We start from the raw sequence: 24,776 nt of genomic DNA, 5'->3' as shown, positions 1-24,776 counted from the left end.
CTAAACTGGATTCCTAGCTACCTACTTCTGCAGCTCTCTCCCTCAGTACAAGCTTGTGGGTGTTTACGCCAAGCTGCAATGCGCTGGGGAGATGTGCACAGCTGGATCACAGCTGATGCAGAATAGTTACCTTCTCCAGCTGTGGGACAGTGTGAGTCACCAGTATTCCCTTGTCAAACAGAGAAAGGAGGGACTCCTCAAAGCTCTCCAGAGAGGGACTGAAATGAACACCACCGTCATCTAGGACAAGGTCTATTACAAAGATTGGATTCCTTTGAGGCCTGCAGTGGGAAGAGACGAGGAAGAACAGAGATGTTTTTTGAGAAAACAGCACACAACTATATCGCAGTGGTGTTGATACTAAAATTGCCTACTGCATAGCAGATGAAAGCAGAGGAAAGGAGGACTGATCCGTACAGATGAAGGTACGGGTAACTTCAGAATGCAGCGTTTTGTAAAAACACTGAGACCTCTCATCTGCCTAAGAAGGAACTGAGACCTCTCATCTGCCTAAGAAGGAAGTGGCAATCATGACCGAGATCCCCAAAAGACATAACCTTATGTTGAGAATTGGAGCAGCTTTACAGAAGAACCACATTCAGCATCTCGAATATACTCTAAAATGCCTTCCGGAAATTATATCGAGTATCTCCCAATCTCACGTCAGCAGCACAGCTCAGGATCAGCTGAAGTCAGTGTAAAGACTTCCACTGATTACAAGGTCTCTAGTAAGAGCCTCATGTGAGTGGCAGGTTTTTTTCTTTTCCTCCTGTTTTCAATTTCTAAGCCTTCGTTTTTTAATACCACAAAGGACAGAAATCCTTAAATCAATACTCCAGGGGGAAAAAAAAACCTAGGCACAATGACAGCCTGAATTTGGTATTCCTTAGAGATCCCAGGACAGATCCTAATCCTGGGCTTTAACCCAAGAACGAGGGGAATTAGCGCCCATAATGCTTCCTGGTATTCTTCTTCCTGGGCTCCAAAAAGAAGTTAGCAGTAATTACTCACTCCTTCCAGGATGCTGGAAGCGGTTAATCTTTAGAACAGGATGTAAAGGTAGCAGACCTTGCTTCTGTTGGGGTGCCTCACATCATTAAATCAGCAACTTGAAAGCTGTACTAACAGAGCAGCAAGCTATGTGTTGGTCTCACAGATGGTCTCAGTCAGATGGAGGGCTGGAGAAAACAGCCCAGCTTAAAGCTCCCATACAGCTCAAAACTTGCTTGCAAAACAGTAATTTGAAAGACAATGGCACTTTTATGCTATTTCCACCCTTTGACCTTCTTTTCTCTCCCTTCCTTACCTGTAGGAACTATTGATGAGGTCATCTCCCCATTCCATGTCCTCTGAGCAATTCAGGACACTATGGCAAGCATCCAGAAAAAGCTGAGTGAAGCTGACCAGTGATTTCTGGACCAGACTGCGCACAGAGTCCTGCATGATGAATTTGATGCGCTTCATCAGCTTATGTAGTTTGGACATCTGGTAGATATCCCAATTGCTCTGTTCCAGGTTGTACCAGCCTTTGCCTGCATTTCTCAGGCTGCTCTTTACTGCAGTCTTTAGAGTATTGATCCAAGTATCCTTGAGAAATGTCTGAACCTAGGGCAAATAAACAAAGCAAGCTGTGTAATCCTCTGAGGGCTGACAGGAAAACAGTATGGCCAGGTTTGCTGTGTCTGCTGGACTTTTCTCTGTGAAAAGTAACTGTTTAGTACTGTAACTCACAAATCCATACATACACTTGTGGCACTGAAGACCTGCTATACATCTTCACTGACAAAAGACCTACAAAATAAAGCCTGATATGAAAAAGCAGGAGTGCTCTATTCTTTCTTTTTATACATAGTCTTTCCTTTTTGTTCTCTTTTCTATAGAACAGTATCCCTGGAGCTGCCTGTGTCAGGGTCCCTTATAAAAAGTTGTGTAGACAGTATGATGAGCAAGTAAAGGACATAACGTTGTCTTCTCTTGACAAGTGAGGAGAAAGGGGGGAAGCAACCAAGGGCAGCAGCAACCTGCAGTGTTTTAATTTATTAAAATACCACCAAGTGTCACTTTTGCTCCACAGGCAGCTGCTGCTTGTGTACGATAACACACTCTCAGTCACCGAGTGGACGACAGCACTGCCTAGCTGAAACAGCATGGGACTGGGAAGGACTGGCACATGCCCTCTGCCACTGACTTACTGCATAACCCTTGGTAAGATGTGTAGCTACTCTGCATGGCCATACCCAGTGTGCAAAGTGCTGTCCTCATTTAGAGAGCACAAAAATCTTCTGGTGAGAGTTAGTACAGAGTTGCAATTTTTTGTCCTAGTCTGTCTATTGACAGTGCAAGCAGAGTAATCTAATTAAGTACATAAAGAACAGAGCGTAGAAAAGCATTACCCCCACGAGTGCTTCAGGAAGAATCTTGTGCCTTGCAGCAGAAGGGATAGGGGAAAAAAAAACAAACTAGAAACCTGTAAGTGCCAGCCAGGACTGTAATCTGCAGAAGATGAGGAGGGAAGAGGAGGGGCTGTGTAGCCCTGTGTGGCTGTTTGTTCAACACAGAACTAAGAGCATGGACAGCACTGGCTGAGGCTGACTAGGGGGCCTGTGGCTTCCCTCACCTGGGTGAAGGTCTGGATCTGGATCTCTTCAAACTCCTTCAAGCTGACATGCGTGGCTAAGGTTGAATTAAACAGAGATATGGTAGCTGCCTTGTTGCACTCCTCATGAACCTGTGCAAGCACAAGGATAACTTCTGGCTTGGTCAGGAGTGAGACAAAATTGAAGTCTGCTTGTTGTTTGCCAAAAGGGTAGTCTGGGATGCAGGTGAGCCCTGGCACCAAACAAAAGAACACATTATTACTTGCAACAGCAACTCAATTTCTGTTACAGAGGAAGAGTACAGCTCCTTTTAAGGGTAGGGCTTGTGAAAAGGACTCTTCTCCAGTGCATGAGCCTTATCATGAAAGCAGTTTCATCACACGGCTGAATGAAAGAGTGTCTGCCCTGCAGCAGAGACATTCTGCAGCCTCCCATTAGGAGCTGAGGGACTGTTGGTCCCTGACATTCCTGAGTCATGAAGTTTCCAAGACAAAGAACATAGGACTTGTGGAATCTTCTCATTGAGGCTTCAGAACACAGCTGGATCATCTCAAGCTACTTCTGAACCACCTCAAGGTGTTCCAATTTTTGGAAGATTTTAGTGCACAAAGTACCCCTCCCCTCATCCCTTTTACTGTGATCATTTCCCTCCAGTGTGAGGGCATAAAAGAGCCTGACTTCTTTCACACCTGAAGTATGCCACAGCTGAGCACAGCAAATAGAAGGCAGCCAGCCCTAGCATAGTGCAGAGTGAAAGACAGTTAATTATACTGCCATGCATTTGGTGCCATTAAAGGTGCAGACTTACTGCAGCTTAGCTGACGGATGGTAATGTGTTATACTGAGATAACATGAACATGCAAATACACTCTAAAGAAGAGCAAGCATACTCAAAAGTCTCATATCATCTCTTCCTGCTGTCCCTTATGAGCCCTAATCATCATTGTGAACCTGAGAGTTTCTGTAATAAAGTATAAAACCTATCATAGACAGACGTCCTATAAGCACACCAATTTCAAACTATTCCGCTGCATCCCATACCTTTCTCTGGTACTTTATTCTCCTCTTTGTCTGGCAGGGTGACGTAAGAAAACGTCTGAGGTTCGGAAGTGACGACTTTGTCAAAGATGATCCTGTTCATGGTGCGCTCATAGTCTAATCTCACTTCTTTCTCCAGACAGCCCATACAGTCTAACACTCTGTTACAAGACACGGGAACAATGATAACCCACTATGTCTAAGCAGAAGTGTGTCTGTAGCTTTAATGAAAGATGTATCCTTCACTCACTCCTGGATCTGCTAACCCAGAAGCTCACTTACTGCTAAATGTATTAGCACAGCTGTGCAGAAAACAGAACAGCCATCAAAGCTATCAACTCGACATTTAATGATGGAGGTAAATGGGAACCTAGAAGTAGGACTGCAGTCTTCTCAAATGTCTTTTCATATCCAAGCAAAATCTCTACTGGGGGCATGCAAACAGAGAAGCATTACAGAGGGGAGGGTTAATAACAAAGAGCTGAGGAAGCCAGCTGGCAATTCCGGAGAAGCAGGGCTATCTGGAGCATCTTCCCAACTGCCTCCTGCTGAACACCTCTTGATGTTAGCTTCCTTAGCCAGAACATGTGTATAAGTGCTGAACACCTGCTCTGCTTACCCTAGGAAATCATCATCATCTTTCACTTCAGGCACACATAGTACTTTTCTTTGTGCCTATATTTCTGTTCACAGAGACCAATTACTCTCCTACACTTCTGTTTAGGCTTGCGGACTGTATGGACCCTAACACCTTCCTGAGCAGGGCAATCAGTCATGGCTGATTCTCAGCAAAACCACTAATGGCTCATGATTCATCAACCCAGGAACTCTTAAAACGCCTTCCTGACATGAACTACATCTCAGAGAGACACTCGACTATATCCAGGTGGAGATCTCACGTTCTGTTTGCTTCACCCTGTGCAGATCTTTTGATTTGCTTTTTGGAGCTGTTAACAAGTAGAATTGTCACCAGAAAAAAACAGCCAACTCTCTGGAGGCAGTTGGTCTGCAAATAATTCAAAAATGACTGATCTGTGCACTGGAAGCACAGGGAGACAGCAAGGTCAACCAGGCCATTTCTGTCCAACTTTCTGCTGTTGAAGGCCACTTAACTGCATGTGTAAGCATGGCTCAGTGGATCTGCACGTGAAGTCTATCTCCTTCACCCAGATTACCCCATCCTGCACAGTCACTGGGCCTCCCATCCTACCTACTTCTGATGACATTCTGGGCAAGAGATGTGCACATGCTGGAAACCAAATGAGGCTATGAGTTGGCTGTTCAGGATCTGCCTCAACTGCCACCCACTTTGTATCCCTGTGAAGCCTTACAACGGTAATGGGCTGAAGGCTGAGACACAGGACATGTACTCGATATTTTACCTCCTCTCCTTCTTCAGTTTGGGAGTATGCAGAGCCCACAGCTTCATTCTCCCCAGGCTCTTCTCGCTGATGCTATTTAGCCCATCTGTGGGCATGCAGTCCACATACAGGTGATAGAGCATCAGTGCCTGTGTCTTTTCACGCAAGTTGTTGGCAGAAACTACCCGCTGTGCAAACACTCGAGGATCTTCAGCCAGAAATAGCAAGCAAACTCGTGGCACCCAGTACTGACACGACAGCAGTGGGGCTCTTCCTGGGAAATGAAAGTGAAGTTTACAAAAGTCTACAGGGAACACAAAACTCAGAATGGCTTGTGGTGCTGACAACATTTGATGGACAATGTAACTGCATTGGCTTAATGGAGATCAAAATGAGGGACCAATTCTGAGGAAAGAAAGAAGCAAGGAGCACGGAATTAGCAGTATCTCCAAGCCTTTCAAAAGGTGCAAGTTCATTTTAATCTGTCCACAACCCCTTCAAAATGACATTGGTCCAGAAAGACCGATATTTAAGTTGTCACAAAGGCAGGAAAGATAAGAGACGGAAAAAGCAAAGGCATCTCCGCAGGGAAGCCCTCAAATAGGTTGTCAAAATGAGGCATGGACTTCTCTCATCTGGAAGTTTTTCAGGACAGGTTAAACAGACATGTCAAAAGTGGTATCAGGGAGAGGATTAAATGACTTCTTAACATCCCTCCCATCTTTGCTTAGGACTAGTGTGGGTAGTGGACTGGCTTTCTGAATATATGCCAGATCCCCAAAAGCCTTACTTGAAACACACCTTCTGGAGTTTTTCCTCCATTGAGGATGGGTCTCCCTTCTTCATCACGCACCATCCCATTTTCATCTCTCTTATGGACCAAGTAAAGCTTTGTCTCCTTGTCATAATCCAGAACACCGACATCAATCCACTTGTAAATTAACTTCTGGCTTTTGGGGTCCTCTGAGAGAAGAATCAAGGATTAAAACATGGTTAGTTTTTCTAACTAACGGGTTAGGGGATTTTTAGCCCTTTTCCAGAGGGCTATAGCAAGCACTTTTCTGATAAGAGTGGTACGGCTACAGTCAAATCCATTTACTAGCTTCAGTCTGTCAATCTCATTTCTGCTGTGATCAGCTAAATAACAAACTCAGGTCTCACTGTTCAGCATTGCCAATTGTTTGCAACACCAGAGCCCTCCATTTCCCTCCTCTGGGTTGTGATCAGGTGTAGTGTTCCCCAGGGCAGCTGCACACAAACAGCAAGCAGAAATCAGTCATCACATGCTGGCTGCCCAAGAATTTACACAGCTTAGCTTTTAGACATTTTGGTTTTGCAGCCAGCCAAGCCTCCGGAGGTTACTCCAGAGCTGCAGTCAGTACTCGTGCCAGCTCCTATGCTTCTAAAGCTAGTGCATATGTGTTGATAGGAGCTGCAGTCACAACTGGACTCCACTATAGGTGTACCTAGTAATGTCTTCTCATTGGGAAGGCTCTGGGTGACAAGAAAACAACATACATTCACGTCATTTAATATACCCCAGATTTACCCCTTGGATTTTCACTGCAAACTACACTTGACTTCTGATCTTTCCTGAAATCCAGGCAGAACATAATATGTTCAAGCTAACTTCAGCCTACGTATCAATAAAGCAAAATTTTGACTGTACTGAATTCCAGGCACAGAAACAGGAAGGTAAAAATCAGAGGCTATTTATAAAATGTGCAAACAGTCAGTCTAGGGCAGGACTGACAGTCATCGAGATCCTTGGTCTCTTGCTCTGCTTTAACCTAGTCAGAATGAGCTATTGCTTTTCTGCTGTTCAGAGCTACATTCATCAGAATCTACGTTCCCTTCTGTGAAATGGGCCCATAATTGTTAGCACTGCCTCACTTGAACAGTAACTCATTCAAGCTTTACCATGTCCCAGCACGTCATCTGTAGGTAAAAGTGCTTTTCCAGGCACTGGCTTTCTATCATGACATCCTGGCTCCAGTCCTAGTGAGATCCACTCTTCTGGTGTTCGACAGTCATACTCTTCATTGTCAAATATCTAAAAAGCCAGGGCATGAGTGAAATTAAGTCTTGTTTCAGAAAGAAGAAAATACCTGGTACAAAATTTAATGAAAGAAGAAGTAAAACACAGAACATCTTGAGTTGGAAGGGACCCACAAGGATCATTGAGTCCAACTCCTGGCTCCACACAAGACCACCCAAAAATCAAACCATATGTCGGAGTGTTGTCCAAACACTTCTTGAACACCAACAGGCTTGCTGTCATGACTACTACCTTGGGGAGCCTGTTCTAGGGCCCCACCACTTTCTCAGTGAAGAACCCTTTCCTAATATCCAAGCTGAACTTGCCCTGATGCAGTTTCATGTCATTCCCTCGGGCCGTATCACTGTCACCAGAGAATAGATCAGTGCCTGCCCCTCTGTTCCCCCTCGTGAGGAAATTGTAGAAGTTTGCAGTTCCTAATCAGGCTACAAAAAGTAAAAACAGTTAAGGCACAAAAGCTGTGCTGATCTTTGATCAACAGTCTTCTCCCAAAGAGCAATATCTGCACCTCTAGTCCTCTCCAAGGGAGAGGCCACCACCTGGAGAGGTTCCATACAAAAATACTGTTGACTATTGCATCCAGAAGGAAACATGAAACAATACCTTTTATCTGAACACACACATGACAATGTGGAACATCCTCAATGAGGATCTAATGGAAGTTAAGGATGCCCTGTGGAAGATGCTCACCATCATGTAGATATCCGTCAGGGCCCGGTGCTCCAAAGCATTGCTTTATTCCTTGTCATATCAGTGACAGCTAAGCGTCCTGTGATTCTCAGAAACATCCTGTGGTATAAGCAATGAGACCACAAGTGCTAAATGTGTTTTCTTACCTTTAGCGGGAGGTAGGTAGGAAAGACAGGATCTTTTTTCTCCTCAATAGTTAGCATATTTTCAGAATCATGGTGCCTTGGCATCAGCTGATTGGAGTCTATCCCCTCACTGGCCAAGAGCTGAGCAATATCGAAGCTGAGATATAGTCGTCTTCTCCTGTTTTGAATTGGATAGGAGAAATAACCATTTAAAGCACCTAGAAGGGCTCCCATACCTATAACTCTGCACATCCTTGCACCGGGATGTTGCGGGCTTACCAGAAGGCATAAGAGGTCATCAGAGCTTTAAAATCTGACAAGCTGACACACTGAGAGCAGGGTTGCAGGAGGCTCCATTGCCAGCCTACTGCCGTTGCCAACAATAACTGCCACAGTTAGCTGTGTACACCAAGCTGAGCCAATGCGGAAAAGCATCTGGTTTCAGTCCAAAGCAACTGCTGTGGGGATCAGCCTCACAATGGCAGAGAACTGCTGGATCACAGAGCACTCTCAGGGACCTAGTGCACACGTGTTCCACTCTTTGTGGATCCTACCAGGGTTGTTCTACATAATTTTTCCAGCAGCAAGGCTTGCTTTCTTCTTCAAGATGACTTACTAGTTGGTGGGTGTTTTTTTTTTTTTTTCCCTTAAATGTGGATTGCCTCATTGATGTCAAGAACTCCCACACCCACAATTCAATTGGCTCAACTGGCAGGACAGGGACAAGCAGCAGGAGAACTGCAAGGAGCACTGGGGCCAGGAAGAACCAGGAACTGAGAAGCTTTTTTATCGCAAAGATGATTATTTAAGTCTAATTCTAAGTTACCAGTGCAGTCTGAGCACTCAGAAGTGATACAAAACCCATACAGCAGTAGTCTCCAAACTTTCTGATCATGCACCTCTATCAGTAAAAAGTTTTTAACACTAGCCCATACATGTCTATTTATTTACAAATTATATACATGTACTATTACATACATTACAAAACAAACAAAAATATAAATTAAAAAGGGATGAGAAAGATTAAATAAACACCATTTTAAATTTTTAATTTTATTTATTAATGGTACAAAAATATTCTCTTACTGCTCCTCAGTGGATTGTCTTGTACACCCTCTGGGGTCCACACACTGCCTTTTGGACACCACTGCCTTACAAGACAGTATTTTCCTAGGGATTTTTTATATGCCAGCTCATAAAAGCAGGAATCAACACCTTAACCTGCTGAGCCCATTCCATGATGAAGTCTTTAGCCACTATCTGCTTACATACCTCTCTGCTTCAATCCTCTGAGGGCACTGCCCTGGAAGCCTTTGGAAGGCAATCTGCACTTTGGGCTTAAATGACTCTACTGGGAAATCTGACTTGATGAGGTTCTTAGTGGTTGGTCCAGTCACTTGCGCATCCAGGACACTTTCAAAGTCCTCAGGCATCTTGAAGGTTGTGACTAAGAGACAAAGAGAAGTAAATATCTGAAATCACCAGACATCACTCCACTTTATATCCACACACACAGGAGCACTGTGCTATCTATCGGGTTATCTGCAGAAGTTGCTTCACTAGATTCGTGAGAGAGAAATCAAACAGGCAAAGGGGAAACAAACTTTAATGCCTCGGAGATGGAAGATCTTTTTGCCCAATGCAAGATGTCATTACGTTTTTTTACTATTAAAATGATGGCACAGAAGAAGCCTGAGACTGACTCTAATGAGCCTTATTAGCATGCAGGGCACTGACCTGGCTTGGAGGAGTTCCGTTCCCAGCTTTGCTACAGACTTTCTACGTGACTGTGGGCAAGGTTCTGTCTCTAGTGCATGGCTTCCCTCAGTCTCAGAAAAGGGTGGGATTCCCCTGTTTTGCCAGGTTGCTCTGAGAGCAAGGTTCAGTTGTAGCTTGCTCAAGCAAACCTCCTACTCACATCAGCAGTGGTGTGAGAAAAAAATGGGTTAAAGAGCTAACAATCTCACAACTCAGCCAAATGTTCTCAATGGAAACGTGGACTAAGCAAAAAGTATGCATTTCCAAGAATTGGCTGAAATTAAACCATGTCATTTACTCCATAAATAAACCAAACTGTTTGTATAGCTAAACAAGCTGCAAATAATAGAACAGCAGCAAACTGGGAATTTGAAGCTTAACCTAAATTAAGTAATTGCATGCAAGCTTTAAAAAGCACTATTCCCTAGACAGAGCTGAACGCTGAGCCAAAAAATAGATTTTGGTGGAATGAGAGCTTTTCATCTGATGAACTTTCACACTTGACCAAGGAGAAACTTAAGGTTCTGGTTCTTCAGTGTGTATTGTGGAAGTCAAGCTTTGGTCCCAGTCCTTCACCCTGCAACACGTGCTTCTGTCTGCATCAGGGCTGAGACCCCTTGAATTCAAGGTAATGGCGTAGAGCAGCCAACAGCGCTGAAAACAGACATTTCCTGACCCTGAGAGGGTCCTCTAATAAGGTCATTTGTTTGCCTTTCTTAAGCGGACCCCGACAGCACCCTTGTAGCTGTACACTGCCTGCTTAGGGACTCAAGAAGACAGCTGACTCCTCCCTCTATTCTCCTCTCTTAGGAAGGACTCCTCACATGGAATAAACAGGATCCTAAACATTTGCACTGTCCATATCAATATACAAGCTTATGATAATTTTGAGGAATCCCTAAAATGCAGAGGGTTTACTACTGCTCCTTTAGCCTCATGCACATCTCTCACTTGGGGTCTTTGCAGAATGGCCCTGATTTGTATTTGTTGTCAGGGAGCACAGCTGTTGCGATTTTGTCACTCCATTGTTGCAAAATCCACCGCACCATCCATTATGGCACTTTGTGCACCATCAACTATTTATGTCAATACTCAGTGTTTCATTTGCATTTACATTTCCAGCCTGATAGCTTCTTCCCCCTTGAAGAAGCAGCAGATCATAAATAGAGATCTGTCTGCACTTGTTAGGGATGAGTCTGTCTTGTCAAGATTCACTTGAGGATGCAATCATTTGTCCTCACTCATGAAAATAAATGTCACTTCTAAGCACAGGAAAGTGGTGTATATATAGTTACCATCTCTCTAAGACTAAAATCCTCTCTAATGCACACTTTCTCCCCACTCGCTGCCAGCCTATGATCCATACCCCCAGGAATGCTGTAGGGGCAGGGAGAGTGCCAGCAGACTTTTCAGCTATGCTCTGTGCCTGTATTTGAGCATCCATGAGACAAGAAGCTCTCGTACGCAGGTGGGACCAGCAGCTCAGTATGCACAATGATCCCTTGCATCAAAGAGAGAACAAGGCACTCGGGGGCGCACTTGGATGCAGAACGAATAAATGAGAGAGGATGATGATTTTGGCTACAGTACCCAGATCCCCAATATGGTTTTAGAGGGCAGGTCCCATTTCACCGCTCTGCATAACCAGGGAAGGGGCACTGCCAGCTCCACACCCAACGACAACGCACGTAAACTCAGCACTCTCCCGGCATATGGCACTGCTGAATGCCATATGCCAAACTCCACATGGGATTTTGGGACCAAACTCCCATGGACAGCAATGCACGCCACCCAGAACCTTGGGGGTAGCTACATCCAGGAGAAAAGGGAGCATGGTTTTACCACCCACACAGACAACATTGCTCTACCTCTACATGAAACTCATTTTTATGGGACGTTCAGGCAGCTCAGCACCTTTCCTGGCTGAGAGAGGAGAATGAAAGCAGTGCACTAACCTATAATGATCAGCCTCGTTCCTGGCACACTCAGTACAAGCACCCATAAGGCTCATGGCTCTGCTTCTTGCCACGTCACCTTTCCTCTCAGTATATTTACCTTTAGGGGTGTGCTGTTCGAGGTCCGCCTGTTTTACTAAAGCATGGTACATACGAGGGGCAGCAGAAACATCCTGAAATACAGTGACGGAAGTGTCAGAGATAACAGAGCACAGTTATAGCACAGTGGGAGGGTGGGCTTAGGTGTCTGAAGAGATGGTGAGACAATAAAACTCACTTTACCAGAGCTTTAGGGACAAATGAGACTGTTAATAAGTCAGAAAAGGCTCAGAGAGGCACACGACCCTGGGAACCTCAGTCCAACAGACAGAGAAGCAGGGGATTTGTCATCAAAGTGCAGCCTGAAGTCAACTTAAAATGTGGACTGATGAGGCAGGCAGTCACCAGGGTTTTACTTCCAGATATCTTCTGTCTGGTCTGCCCTGCTGCGCTGGTATCCTAAACCCAGCAGCACCATGAGGACCGAGACGGCACCGGCCACTGAGGAGAGCAGCACATCTGTGATCAGGAAGAGCCTTATGGCTTTACTTTGTAAGGGTCAAGGCCCTGCACAAAAGCCTCTGAACAAAGTGAAGGGCTAGGACCTGGAATGAAAGTTGTATTTCTCCACACCAGGTGCACCATAGGTACACTTTTTTCCATTTAAGGTCAGTGGTAGAAAAAGAATTGCTCTTTGCACTTACCCCTGAGATGCTGGAGGCTCCTGGAGTGATGACATCAGAGTAAGTCTTTTGTCTAAAGGCTGAGTATTTTTTTGCCTTCTTGTTGCAGCTATCGGGAAGCAACAAATTCATTCTTGGGCTGCTGTCCAAGGATGAAGCCGCATCACTGGTACAGGGAAGTTTGGGTCTACTACCCAGAGATTTCATCAAATCCTTTGTTGCTTTATCCATCTTCCAAGGAGAACAATGCTGCGATGCAACCCTGGGCTTGCTACTGCAAAAAGACATCGAGCCTGTTAAACACCATCCTTGGCACTCCTCCACACCCCCCCACTGTGCTGGATATCGTTGGCTTGCTAAGAAGATGAGTGGGTAACAAGGAAGGTTCAGCCCCCTGCTTTGGTACCAAGTGCTGCCTTCAAGACCTGGGGGGCATTGGTCTCACATGGCTGGCTGGCTGGCTCACTAACCCTGGGGAAAGAGAACATTCTATTATTCCACATGGGTTCTGGAGGGAAAAGCCAACAGTATGCACATGAAAAGCTGCTCTCCTGAAGCAGCAGGGGCTTCCCGGATCTGTGGCAACAAGCAGAAGGCTGCCAGGAGGATTTGAGTAAACTGGGACTACAACAGAAGTGCTACTTTTGCTGTACCAAACCCCCTTAAAAACCTTGTCACACTTGACTCCAGTGGGAGTAGGCTACAGCCTAGATACCAACACAGCGACTCCAATGTGAGGTCTGACTCTTTCATTTAAATAATTCAGGAGAGATGTTTAAGTATTGCCTGACGAATATTAAAATATAGCCAGAAGCTCCCCTCCCTATCCTCCTGCAGGGGATAATTTTGCTGGTGATCTCAGCTCACAAATAATTCCTATTCTTCCACTTCAGGAGCTGCAAGTCCAGGCAAGTATCACAGCTGCATGGCTATATTTTATAAAAACCTTCATGCACTGAGAGAAACTAATTAAGAGCAGCCCTCGGACTTTTGGCATGATGATAATGCAACCCTTGATTTTAGGCTTGTCTAAACACAGAGATGACTGGTGTCACTAATTAGTACAGCTAAAGTAACACAAACCCCTCCAGCCTGTACACACATGTGCTGACAGAACCATGCACACATAGCCGCATAGCTTATTCCTATAAATTATGAGTCAAAGCCCTCTGCAGAGTCTCTCGATGCTATTCTGACCATGATATGGCTTATTCATCACTTCCTGCTCAGGGCTAGACCCGGAGTCCTCACCTAGCCCTACGTGAGTACATTTGCATCCTGCACCCTTCCTAAGACTCACGCACCTGCCTCGCTTGCTTCTAGAGGCCAAGCCGCCGCAGCAGGATGCTGAGTGGGAGTCGTTTGGCTCGCTGCAGCTAATCCTTAGAAAGATCTCACCTGCTCCTGTAGGCCACTGCTGGTGTGTACCTGTCTGGTCCCACTCTGACTGTGAGGTGACGACACGCTGCCCCTTCCTGCCATGCCCTCTGCTCTGCTCTTCGACAGAGTGAAAACTGTGCCCAGCCTACACTCTGGATCAGATTTTTTTTCTAAAATTCACCTTGCTGTCTGTCTGCAAGAATGAATCAGGTACACATAGCAGAGAAAGCATTACATGCACGCCTGAGATAAGAGGGAATGACTGTGTGGGTTTATTACTGTAGGTTCACGCCAGTGCACAATTTTGAGAGGCTGAATCAAAAAAGAAATCGGATAATAAATCAAGGTTACCATGATGCGAATCCTTTAAGTGACACGGAGTGAACGAACAGATTGCAGAGGCTTGGGAGATGAGATCAATAATACTCTCTCCCCTCCTTCAAGCTAGAAAAATCTCAAATCCTTCTCTCAGCTTCTCTTTGGCATGGCAACTGGAACCTCATACCTTGAAGAATGAATTTTCCATGGAGGATTTTGTTTTTATTAGCTATTTTATGCTCTGGCCACATCTATTTTAGCAGCCCAGCAGGATTGATTGGTATCAGCCAAGATCCAAGGATTCCTGATGAATCGCTGCTGGACTCCTTGCCGGCTGCACTGGCACAGAGAACAGCAGCAATGCGGAACGAGCCCTGCTGCGGCTCTCCTGCCTCATCACCTGAGCATCCCTCCTGGGAGAAGGGGCGGAGGTAGCAGTGTGACTCACTGTGCTTTTACCTTTTAGGACCAGAATCCATAACCCAACCAATTCAAAAAAGCTATCTCCAAGAGGCAAGGTTCATCCAAACCTTTAGCCCATGCTCCTTTTAGCAGGTCTGGCAATATCTGCCCAGAACCCACAGCCAGGCTGCTGCAAGCTATGGCCAAGCACCCAAGACAGAGAAAGCATGCACTAAGCCTACCCACAGCAGGGCTACCTCTTCACTGCTTTGCTCCCTAGGTACTCACTCACACCTCTGTGCAGTCCCTCCTGAGCCCTTTTCTCACAGTTAATCAAAGCCCTAGTCGGTGTCCAGCTTGAAAACACCTGTCACGCTCTTGCAGATGCACCGAGAGAGGGCCCGGTGTTTGTAACTGCTGACACAAAACTGACACATACCACCCAAACTAAAGAACAAAACCAGGCCTCCAATGTTTTACTGTCAGACAGATGAGTGAAACAGCTTGTCTGAGCATGCTACAGCTGACAGAGATGGAGAACTGCTGAACACAAAGGGAATGCTGCTTTCCAGCCAGCCCACCACCACCAAGGAGCTTTCCCAGCACACGACTTGGTGCTCCCACCCAGCTCCCAGGAACGGGCTCCACGCTGGTTTAAGAAAAAGAGAGACCCCATCTCTTTCGCTCAACCTAGATGCTGTGCCAAGGGGTTTACTGTGGAGCATCGTGCTCTTCCCCAGCCTCTAGCTCCCCCAGAAAGAGGAACAGCACCCAGGCTCCGGAGATGTCCTCCCAAATCTCCATCCTGTGGTGACCCCGAGCTCCCATCCGTGGGCAGGAGGACTTGGCGTGGATTGTCAAGTCTGTCGGCTGCCTGAGATTTCAGCCAGATCTGCTACAGCAACCTCAGACAGTGTGAAACAGCCGGCACTTGAAGATTTCTTTGTTGTCGGAGAGATGCTGGAAAAGCAGCAAACCTGGCTTGAGCCCTGTTGGTGTCACACTCCAGCCACCCGCCACCTCTGCAGCTTTCTCTGCCTTCCCATTTGGAGCACTTCCCTCAGCCCCCAAGGGCCAGAGCTGCCCGCTGACAAGGCGAGGTTCAAAGCTGAGCAAGCAAGCTCACTGCAAAGCGATGAGATGTGGGGAGCTTTGAAGGTTTCTGCTTGAAAGCAGGTCCTCCACAGACACCAAAATCCCCCTCATCCCCGGCATCCAGGAGCACCTCCCTGCAATGGCAAACACCCGCCTGGCCTCAAGTCCTCCCAGCTTTAGCCACAAGAAGCTTTGAAAACCTTTTTCCTGCCAAAACGCACGTTTCCCCAGCTGCTCAGTCAGGGTCTCTCACACCTGAAAAGCGTGTTTCCTAGATATACCAGGTGCGCTGTTTTGGGCTAAATTGAGCTACTCAAAATGAGAGCATATTCTAATGGCACTGCTGACACAACATTAGCTACAGCGTCTGTGTGTCATCGTGGCAAAACTGTAATTACAATTTCTCAGTAAATCCAGGCTTTACGTATCTGAGAAGAAAAACTCCCATGTGTCTTTTTCAATGTCTGGTAAGAACTTTTGATCTGTTGCCTCTACTTCTATTCTTTGATGCAAAGCTTCAACAAAATGCTCTAAGAAAGCCTCTTTTCTTTCAAATAACATTCAAACCGGCCTAAAAATCGCAACAGAAGAGTACTTAAAAATAAGCTACCCCCTAAGCAAAGCTGTAGATCGAAACCTAACAGTCATTAATCTGAAATCTATTTATCTCTTGCTAGCCAGAACCCCAGCTACGACACCATCAGACATCGCCGTGCAGAAACTCTTTTTTGCTCTAATTTAAGCCCCACACTCTGAGCTCAGGCGAGTCGACGAGCTCTCAACAAACCTCTTTCAACGCCACCCCTTGCCCCAACCCTCCTTCTGCTTTAAAAAGGGAGCTGAAAGGAATTCGGAGTTTCGCACCAGCCTGTTCCCCTGGGCGCGGCGGGGCACCCCGCAAGGCCTCAGCCGAGCCCCCCACAACGGCCGGTTCGCTCCGAGCCCCCCGGAGCCGGGCCGGGGGCAGCCCCCGGGCCTCGGCACCAGCGCAGGCGGCTGGGGGAACGCCAAGCGCCAGGCGGAGGAAGCCAACCCGGGCGGCGTCCGCAGCGCCTTGGAAACCGCCCGGGGGACGCTGTCACCGTCCCGATCCCTTTCTCGCCCTCCGCTGCCCTACCCGCTCCTTCCCCGCCTCCCCCGGCCGCAGCCCGGGCTCGGGGCTTGCCCGGCGGCCGGTACGCACCGGGCCGCCCGCCGCCGGTCTCGTCCTCAACGGAGGGGCCGGGCGCCAAGGGTCCCTGCCGGGGGGCGGAATCCGCCGCGGGCGCTTGGGCTCGTCCGTGTGGCGGCCCCGTGCGGCCGTTGCTGCCAACGGCCGCGCTGCCCCACCCCTCCCCGGGCTGCCCCCGGCACCGCAGGGCCGCCACAGAGGCCGCCACAGGGGCCCCGGGGGCACCGCTCGAGCTGGCACCGCACAGCCGCCGCCACAGGTTCACCGCTGCCGCCGGAGTCACCGCAGAGTCCCCCCCCCCCCCAGCCAGTGCCACACGGCCACTGGTGCTGCCATAGGGTCACCTCAGAGCTGCCCCCACAGAGTGCCCGCCACCACCATAGGGCTACCACAGAGTCACCTCTGAGTCCCTGCTGCTACCAAAGAACCACTGCCACCAAAAAGCCACTACAGAGATGCCACTACCACCAAAGGGGAGCAATCATTGACTTCAAGCCACCTCAGAGCCACCATTGTCATCACTGAGCTGCCACAAAGGCACCACCATTACAGGGCCACCTTCACAGCCACAGAGCCACCACTGCCACAACAGAGCTGCCACTGCCACCATGGGGTCACCACAGAGCTGCCATAGGGCTGTGACAGAGCCACCATTGCCACAGAGACACCACAGAACCACTAGCAGAGGCCACCACCACCAAGCTATCACCAGCCTCTGCCTCCCAGGGCTGCCAGCCCCTGGGGTTATTTACAGATGAGTTTATGTACCCGTGAACATCCTAAGCCATCACATCTTCTGGGTCATGCCACCTGGGACTGGTTGAATAACCCTATGGGATGTGTCCCTGGAGAACATAACGACCACCAGATGGGCAGACACCCAGCAAGACGAGGGGCTGCAGGAGGAAGGAGCTCACCCTGCTCGCATCCTCATGCAGCCCCAGGGAGATGAACAGGTTTGGATGGACAACTGCTTTGGGGCTATGTACTCAAAAGCACGGCCAGGTGGGGATAGTTCAGCAGGGCTTCCTGGGTAGCCCTGGAGATGGTGTGTGTCCTGTCCAGGGGGACAGAGGATCAGGCCCGCGTCCTGGCTGTATGGCAGCGGGGCAAGGGGCTGTGCCACCAGGAGGCAGCAGAGCCCAGGCAATGAGCACCGTCTCCTCACCCTGTCAGGTCTTGGAGTTAGGAGGGAAGCACTTCTGTCATCCCCGAATTTGCTTAGGAAACCCCCAGGAGTAGGTTCTCGATTACACTGATGGCCTCGTTGCTGTATTTAAGAAAGGAGCACATGCTGGCTTGCCTTGATTAAGTTTAACGTAATTATGGTTCTTCCTGGAGATCCCAGGGGTGGTATCACAGATTGTGCCTCTTGGCCCAGAGGATACAAAGATGGAGCTCCATCGCGCTTTGCATGGGAAAATGCCCGGTATTTTCACACTAGCCTTGTGCCTCTTGCAGTGGGTTTGAATTCACTGCAGGTCTTCCTGTCCCTCTGGTTAGCTGTGCTTCATTTTTGACCAGGCTTTCAAAGTTCGATACAAAATGCTTCGGCAAGCCAGGAGATGAAAACTGAACAGTTTCAATTGGTTGGGCCTTCAAAAACCTACCAAGCCAGAACAGAAGCTAGATGAGTGTGCAATCGATCATGCTCCCCATCAGTGTCCTGAGTGATGGTTGTTTCATTTCCTGATCTGCTTTCAAAAGGGCCTTCTGGTTCCCAAGAAACTCATTCCCCATGGGTGCAGCAGGGTGTGCCAATACCATGTCCCATTTCCACCAGCAGATCCAAAGTGGTAGTGGCTGGCATTTGGCATAGCCAGCTATAGTGTTGCTGAACATCTTTGTGGTTTCTCCTTGTCTCAGCCTGAGTTTAGATACTGTCCCCAGCTGGGCTGGCACAAAACGTTTAGCTCTGTCTTCCTTCTGACAGTTCTTCCTGCTCCTTTTCTGCCATGTGCTCTTTCCAGACCACAGGTCTGCCAGTAGTTACAAGTGGTGATGAGATCCCAAGAAAATGGTTCTCCAAGGACAGGTTCCTGAGTTTCTACCGGACTAGCTTGATCAGTGAGGCTCTATTTACAAGACCTTGTTTCTCTTCTCTGTCTGAAAAGCCTGGCTCCTCTGCTTTATATTGTCCAAGAGCTGTTATAGGCACTTTTCCTCCCCTCAACTTTCACCCCTTTAGCTCTGAAGCATCTATCCCCAAACCAGCTCAGAAAACACCAGAACAGAGTATCACATACAAGTACACTCTTACAGGGAATGGCCTTCCTCTAGTTATAGGAGGAATAATAAAATACCAAAATGCCCAGCTTCTGTGGACCTCAGAGATGATGCGTGAGTTGTTTCATCACTTGCACCTCTCCAACGTGGGTGGTGAGCACCTTCAGATTTAGCAGTGTTTCCATACCCACCCCACACGCATTTTGCTGAAGGTGTAAATGATCCTCTAAACGCAAGGCCACTGGAGAATAAGGCCCTAGATATCTCTGTCTCCACACCTACGTGTGTTCCCACACACAAGAGACAGCATTAATCTAGAGTAAAACACCACATGTTGACAACGCTAACGGTACATTTGACAGAATCTACTTAGATCAACCCCCAAAATGCAAACCCACAAGGAAGTCACAAAGCAGGGAGAGTCAGGATGAGGTCTGGCTTCATGTTTCCTGATGCCTTTCTCCTGAAAATGCAATTTGTTTCTGGGAAAGCAACATCAAGACAGATTCACCTTTATATTCCTACTACTTGTCACAGCTTTCTCAATACAGGGCAGATGGTTACCTTGAATTCACAAAGGCTGGGACTGGTGTAGCAGTTCATACCAGCCAGCTGTGAATTCTGTGCTTTCAAACTCTAATTTTACCCTTAATCTCAAACAATGAATGAGACTTTGATATTTGTGTTGGTTAGTTTTCTCCCTCATCTCCACCACCATGCGTCAGCAAAGTGTCTCTCCAGGGCACATTCTCTCACAGTCAGGATCCCACCACCAGCCCAGCCAGAAGGCTTCAGAGAGGATTTTGCAGGCATTGATTGCTTATCTGTGGAAGGTGCGCAGAAAGCATGGGGCTGGCCAGAAGTAGGAAGATGGTAGTGAGGGTTGCCAGGGCCACACCTGAGCAGCAGGGAGTGGTGGTGATAGAGCTCAGAAAGCCTCAGATGATGAGCTCTCAGCAGACATGGGCAGCAAAGCTTGCAGTAGGCTTTTCTTGGCTGAATTGGCCAGAACCATCTCTAATACAATGCTGCCATCTTCTCTATATGGCCACAAATAGAAAAATCCTTTCAGCCACCATCGAGCTGGGAGATATTTCTGAGGAGAACGTACATGTACTTTTATTGGGATCTTGGTATCAGAGATTTTCCTGAGGATCCCACCCTCTGGCTCCCAAATCCCCTGCAGCTAGACTCTTAATACCTCAGAAGCCCCAGCCAGATGAGCAGCCAGGTTTCATGCAGCCTGAGGGGATACCTGGGCAGGCCATCCATCAGGATGTTCATGGGGGACTTGGAGCACCATGGCCCCCCACCCCAGCAGGCATGGTCCTGGCACTTCTCCATCTTGCTTAGAGAAAGCATCAAAATCAAGCCCTCGGCCTAACTCCTGGCCCCCAAGAGCAGCAAAGCAGGTGTCAGCAGCTCTTGCTGAGGAGAGGAGGCTGTTGGCAGCTGGGACACAAGTCATCCAAGGTGAGAGTAGCAGGTTCTGCCTCACGAGGAAGCCAATATGGCCAGTCTGTGCTGGGAATGTAGCCTGAGAGGTGACATTTCCTGGCACTCTGCAGAGATCTCAGAAATACAAACAACCTTCAAGCATGCAAAACACAACACTCAGGAAACTATAGATAGAACTGCTCTCTTCTAGGAAATGTATCACCCGCCTCCAGTGAAAACCATCCCAAAAGAACTGCAAGCCACTTCTGAAGAGATACTAGCAGTCTTACAACTCCGGCTTTCCCAGATGACATACAGGGATTGAGGTCCTCAGCCTATTAACTTTGTGCATTCAGGGAGGTCAGGGAAACACCCTTTTTTAAAAAAATAAGACTGGGGGAAATGACCTGAAGGTCATTTTTCCCTGAAGCCTCTTGAGGAACATCAAGATTTTCATGAGAGAAGTAGAGGTGTCTTGGCTCCCTACCAGGAGGGCTGTGGTTTGGGTGTTCAGTGCAGGGTGTGCGGAACCTCACTTCAGCTCTGTGTTCTGGACCAGACTGATCAGGCTCAATGTTACCCAACAGGTAAGTGTCTAAATCATTTAGTTTGGGGTGAAAATTCCATCCTCTGCTGACAAACGGCATTGCTCAAACTAATGAATTTCTACAAAAACAAAACAAACAAAAACTTTATTTCAACCAACTGGCATTTTATCAAGGAATCCCCGACCTGCTTGGTTTTTTTCTGCTTGAAAGCGTGTGCCAAAAGCTGGAATAGCTCCTCATCTGAACAATAATATTGCAAAAGCTGTACAAAGCAAGGCCTGAGCCAATGGGCTGAATAAAATAGATGGGCTCTATTAAAATAGATGTATTTCTTTGTACCAGGTCTTAGAATGAGTCTAACAAGAACAGAAACAGAGGCTTGAGCATGCCAATGTGTCAGAGTGGTGGCTTTCCACACAGGAGGACAACCCTACATTTTGGGATTTAGAATGACTTCAAAACATATCTTCCTGACATTTGTTTGTTGGCTGATTTATTGCACTGAAGTGTCAGCCTGACTTCTTGCCGTTAGTAACAGCATCATCAATATCTGGGCATTCACATCATCTGTGTGGCTGGTGCATCTATTCTTGAAGTGCCTTCCTGCTTAGTAGTGAATATAAAGAGCTGTGTCTAACACAGAAGGAAACCATTAAAAACTATTGGTAGAAAGCAAAAAAAACAAGTGTTTTTGCTGTTTTCTGTCTGTTTTTTGTTTTGTTTTGTTTGTTTTTGTATGCAACTGTGATTATTGCAATAACACAAATATGAATGTGAATGCAAACATGAAACTGATAGGAAAATGGAAGATGAGCTTGACATTTTGTTGCAAGTAGCCTCCCTGGCCTGCACTGGGTGTAATGGGTGTTACTGGTGTGCCTGTCCTGTACAGCAACCTGCAGAGAAGCCATGTCTGGGTGATGTCTGAGTCCAGCAACGGCCACTGCCACCTTGGGAGGAGAAAGGAGACAAAAGAGTTGACATTACAGTGTCTGGCATCTGGAAGTGTGTCCCACTGGGCTCAGCCTTGGCAAGTCGCACGTCACCCTCATGTGATGGCCAAAGCAACCTGCCATTGTTATCAGAACCAGGTGTCTGCTTCCGCAGCACCGCCACGTGCTATGGGGCACTCAGGTCAGTGCTGCTGCTGGTCACTCTTGCCAGCACTACCCGAAATGACGTTTCTGGGAGCTCCACGGGAAAGAAATTCCTGAAGCATAAGGTTGAGCTCCCTCTCCCCAAAGGAAGTGTCATCCACCTAGTAGGCACCAGGTCTTTTGCCTCAGTGAAGACAGCTCGAAAATTTGAAGGGAGCCATGGTCATGGCACTGCTTGCGAGAGACGTAACTGGCAGAAACTGGGTGATCAAGTCAGAAAAAGTAAAACTTCCAAATGTGTATCGTCATCTGGCTAATTCCTGTCTCTCCCCCTGCTGCCTCCTCTGCTGACGCTCCAGTCCCCACTTCAATACCTGCCAGGTCCTTTTAGAGAGCTGACATTTCCATTCCTGACATTTTCTGCAGCTCCATCTGGGAATTAATGGCCGGATATTAGCAGCGATGGGACCGTTTATCATAATTAGTCTCATGAAGCTACTAAGCATCCAACTATTTTTCATCAGCACCGAGGAAATAAACTGCAGAATCCAGTAGACGAGACGGACGATTTATTTATTGATTGATTTATTTTGGTCTGTCAGGATGCGGCTTTAAAGTTTGCCGAGATGAGCAATGCTTCTCAGAGGCAATGACGACAGTAAGGCTGCTTGCCTTGGGTGCACAAGCTGCAGAAAAAAGGCCCTGAACCCCCCTGAGACAGTGAGGAAGCATTTGGTAGCCTGCATCTGCTCTAACCTCATCTCCTGCTGGTATAAAATGACAAGGAAAAGCCCAGGAAGAAACAGCCACCAGCCACACGGTGGCATCATGAATGAAAGCCATCTCAAGGTGTGTTAAAAAAAAATAAAAGAGGGGAGATAATGGGGAAACACACACTGGGAAAGCAAATGATGCAGGGTTCCATTGACCCTACAAGAGGTGGAACACAGACCAGCAGCAGCTTCAGGGCTGTCATTCAGCTGGGTGTGCCACGTAGTCCTTGGACCTTAATGTGAAAAGGAGGATGCTGCAGACAGCACACATATCTCTGTGACCTCCCAGAGTTGCCTGGGAATGGATGAAGCTGTTTTCTTATTTGTCAGCCCAGTGCCTCATTTTTTACTTTCTCCAAAGGATCATCAGTGGATCCTTCTCCAAAGGATCATCAGGCAGTGAGGCAAAGCCTCATACACAAGAGTGATCAGACTGATCCCTGCAAGTGGAGGAAGATCCCTTGCATGAGATGGGGCTCACCATCAGCCAGGTTCTCTAGGGGGAGGCAAGGTCTGCCCTGTAGTAGCTAACACCCACTGTACTCTCAACGTTACATTTTAGGGGCCATTGTAATACATCTTCTGTATTTCTTTGAGCTTGGGTACTCAAGAAACATGTCAGAGCCTGCACTCTTCTCTGGGGACTGAGCAGCCAAGGTCCCCCAGATGTTATGATGTTATGATCATCCTGATGGGTACTGCTCTGGGCAAGAAGCCTGTGATGATTTCAGTAGCTCTTCTAGCACCTTAAGAATCTGGATGACCACCTCACACCTACTGAATTGGAGGAGACGGGATTGCTTTGGATGGGTAGGTTCCATTTCTCTCTGGTTTGCTCTCTCCCACCCTCTGACCTTTTTTCAGCCAGTGGAGTTAAGCATTTGGAGAACGAAAGCATTTTGTCCTCCACAGGTCAGACCACATCTTTGGCACAGGTCTCTCTGCTTAGTGGAGCTCAAGTCACCAGAAGGATGGAAGAAGGGACCACTCAGAGCAAACAGACCTTGTCCACACCAGTTTCCTAAGACTTCTTTTCTTCCTTGCAACACCTCACTGAATCATGTCTCTAGGGTTCCTCTTCTCCATCCCACACCGCCCAACTTGCAGGGCAGCTGGGCAGCTATCTGACTTGCTGCTTGGGACTCAGAGCTGGGCACTGGAGGAACTCCTTGCACCTCTGAAGGCATCAGCAGCACTGGAAAGCCCAAATGCTGAATGGCCCCACCTGTATCTGACACAGCAAGGCACTTCCAACCAGAAATCAATGTCTTGTCCACAGGGACAAGAAAAGGACTGGAGGAGGAGCCCTGCTGCAAAAGTCTTCAATGTGCCTTTGAGTATGTCTTTGCCAGTAGGGACAGATCCATCTAAAGTGGGCATGGCACCAAAGGCCAGCAGAGGGGATGGTGGTCAGCCAGCCACAGCCTGGGAGCTCATCCTCAGTGCCAGGAAGCAATCCCGGGTAACAAGGCCCGTGAAACCCCTGCCAGGGTCGGCTGCCTGGTGCTGCACAGCTCTGTGGGCCTAAAGTCAGAGCTTCTCTGCCTGCAGCTTCTCTCTGTCCAAGCAAGAAGTGAGAGTTACAAGGTTATGGGGAACTTCTGCCTGCAGCAAGGCACAGAGGGCCTGGCCTCAGTGTTGGGCTTCCTTCTCTCTCCATGTATCCATGTAGCCAACCGTATCCTGGGGCGCACTAAGCACGGCATTGCTAGTTGGTCGAGGGAAGTGTTTGTCCCGCTCTGCTCTGCACTGTGTGGCCTCACCTCGAGCACTGTGTGCAGTCCTGGGTGACACAGTACAAAAAGGACGTGAAACTGTTGGAGAGTGTCCAGCAGAGGGCTATGAAGATGGTGAAGGGGAGGGGAAGACATGCTAGGAGCGGCTGAGGTCACTTGGCCTGTTCAGCCTGGAAAAGAGGAGGCTGAGGGGAGACCTCATCGAGGCCTACAGCTTCCTCACGAGGGGGGGTGGAGTGGCTGGCACCGATCTCTTCCGTTTAGCGACCAGTGATAGGACCCGAGGGA

At 47.8% G+C, this 24,776-nt stretch overlaps 1 protein-coding gene across 1 annotated transcript in view; it reads right to left on the bottom strand.

Moving 5' to 3' along the window:
* DNAH1 (dynein axonemal heavy chain 1) overlaps nt 1-12,576 on the bottom strand; it is a 73,100-nt gene extending 60,524 nt beyond the window's left edge. Inside the window, exons 1-11 of the mRNA XM_067002902.1 lie at nt 12,327-12,576; nt 11,684-11,756; nt 9,143-9,317; nt 7,892-8,048; nt 6,917-7,049; nt 5,798-5,959; nt 5,018-5,270; nt 3,639-3,796; nt 2,618-2,829; nt 1,307-1,605; nt 131-281 (exon numbers count right to left, since the gene is read on the bottom strand). Of these exons, the coding sequence (XP_066859003.1) occupies nt 131-281; nt 1,307-1,605; nt 2,618-2,829; nt 3,639-3,796; nt 5,018-5,270; nt 5,798-5,959; nt 6,917-7,049; nt 7,892-8,048; nt 9,143-9,317; nt 11,684-11,756; nt 12,327-12,536 (1,983 nt within the window). The 5' untranslated portion in view covers nt 12,537-12,576. The remainder of the gene's footprint in view (nt 1-130; nt 282-1,306; nt 1,606-2,617; nt 2,830-3,638; nt 3,797-5,017; nt 5,271-5,797; nt 5,960-6,916; nt 7,050-7,891; nt 8,049-9,142; nt 9,318-11,683; nt 11,757-12,326) is intronic.
* Nucleotides 12,577-24,776: the final 12,200 nt, after the last annotated feature.

Source organism: Anser cygnoides, chromosome 10 (genome assembly GCF_040182565.1).
Source record: "Anser cygnoides isolate HZ-2024a breed goose chromosome 10, Taihu_goose_T2T_genome, whole genome shotgun sequence".
Classification (NCBI taxonomy): Eukaryota; Metazoa; Chordata; class Aves; order Anseriformes; family Anatidae; genus Anser; species Anser cygnoides.
This window is presented reverse-complemented; position numbering and strand designations above follow the sequence as displayed.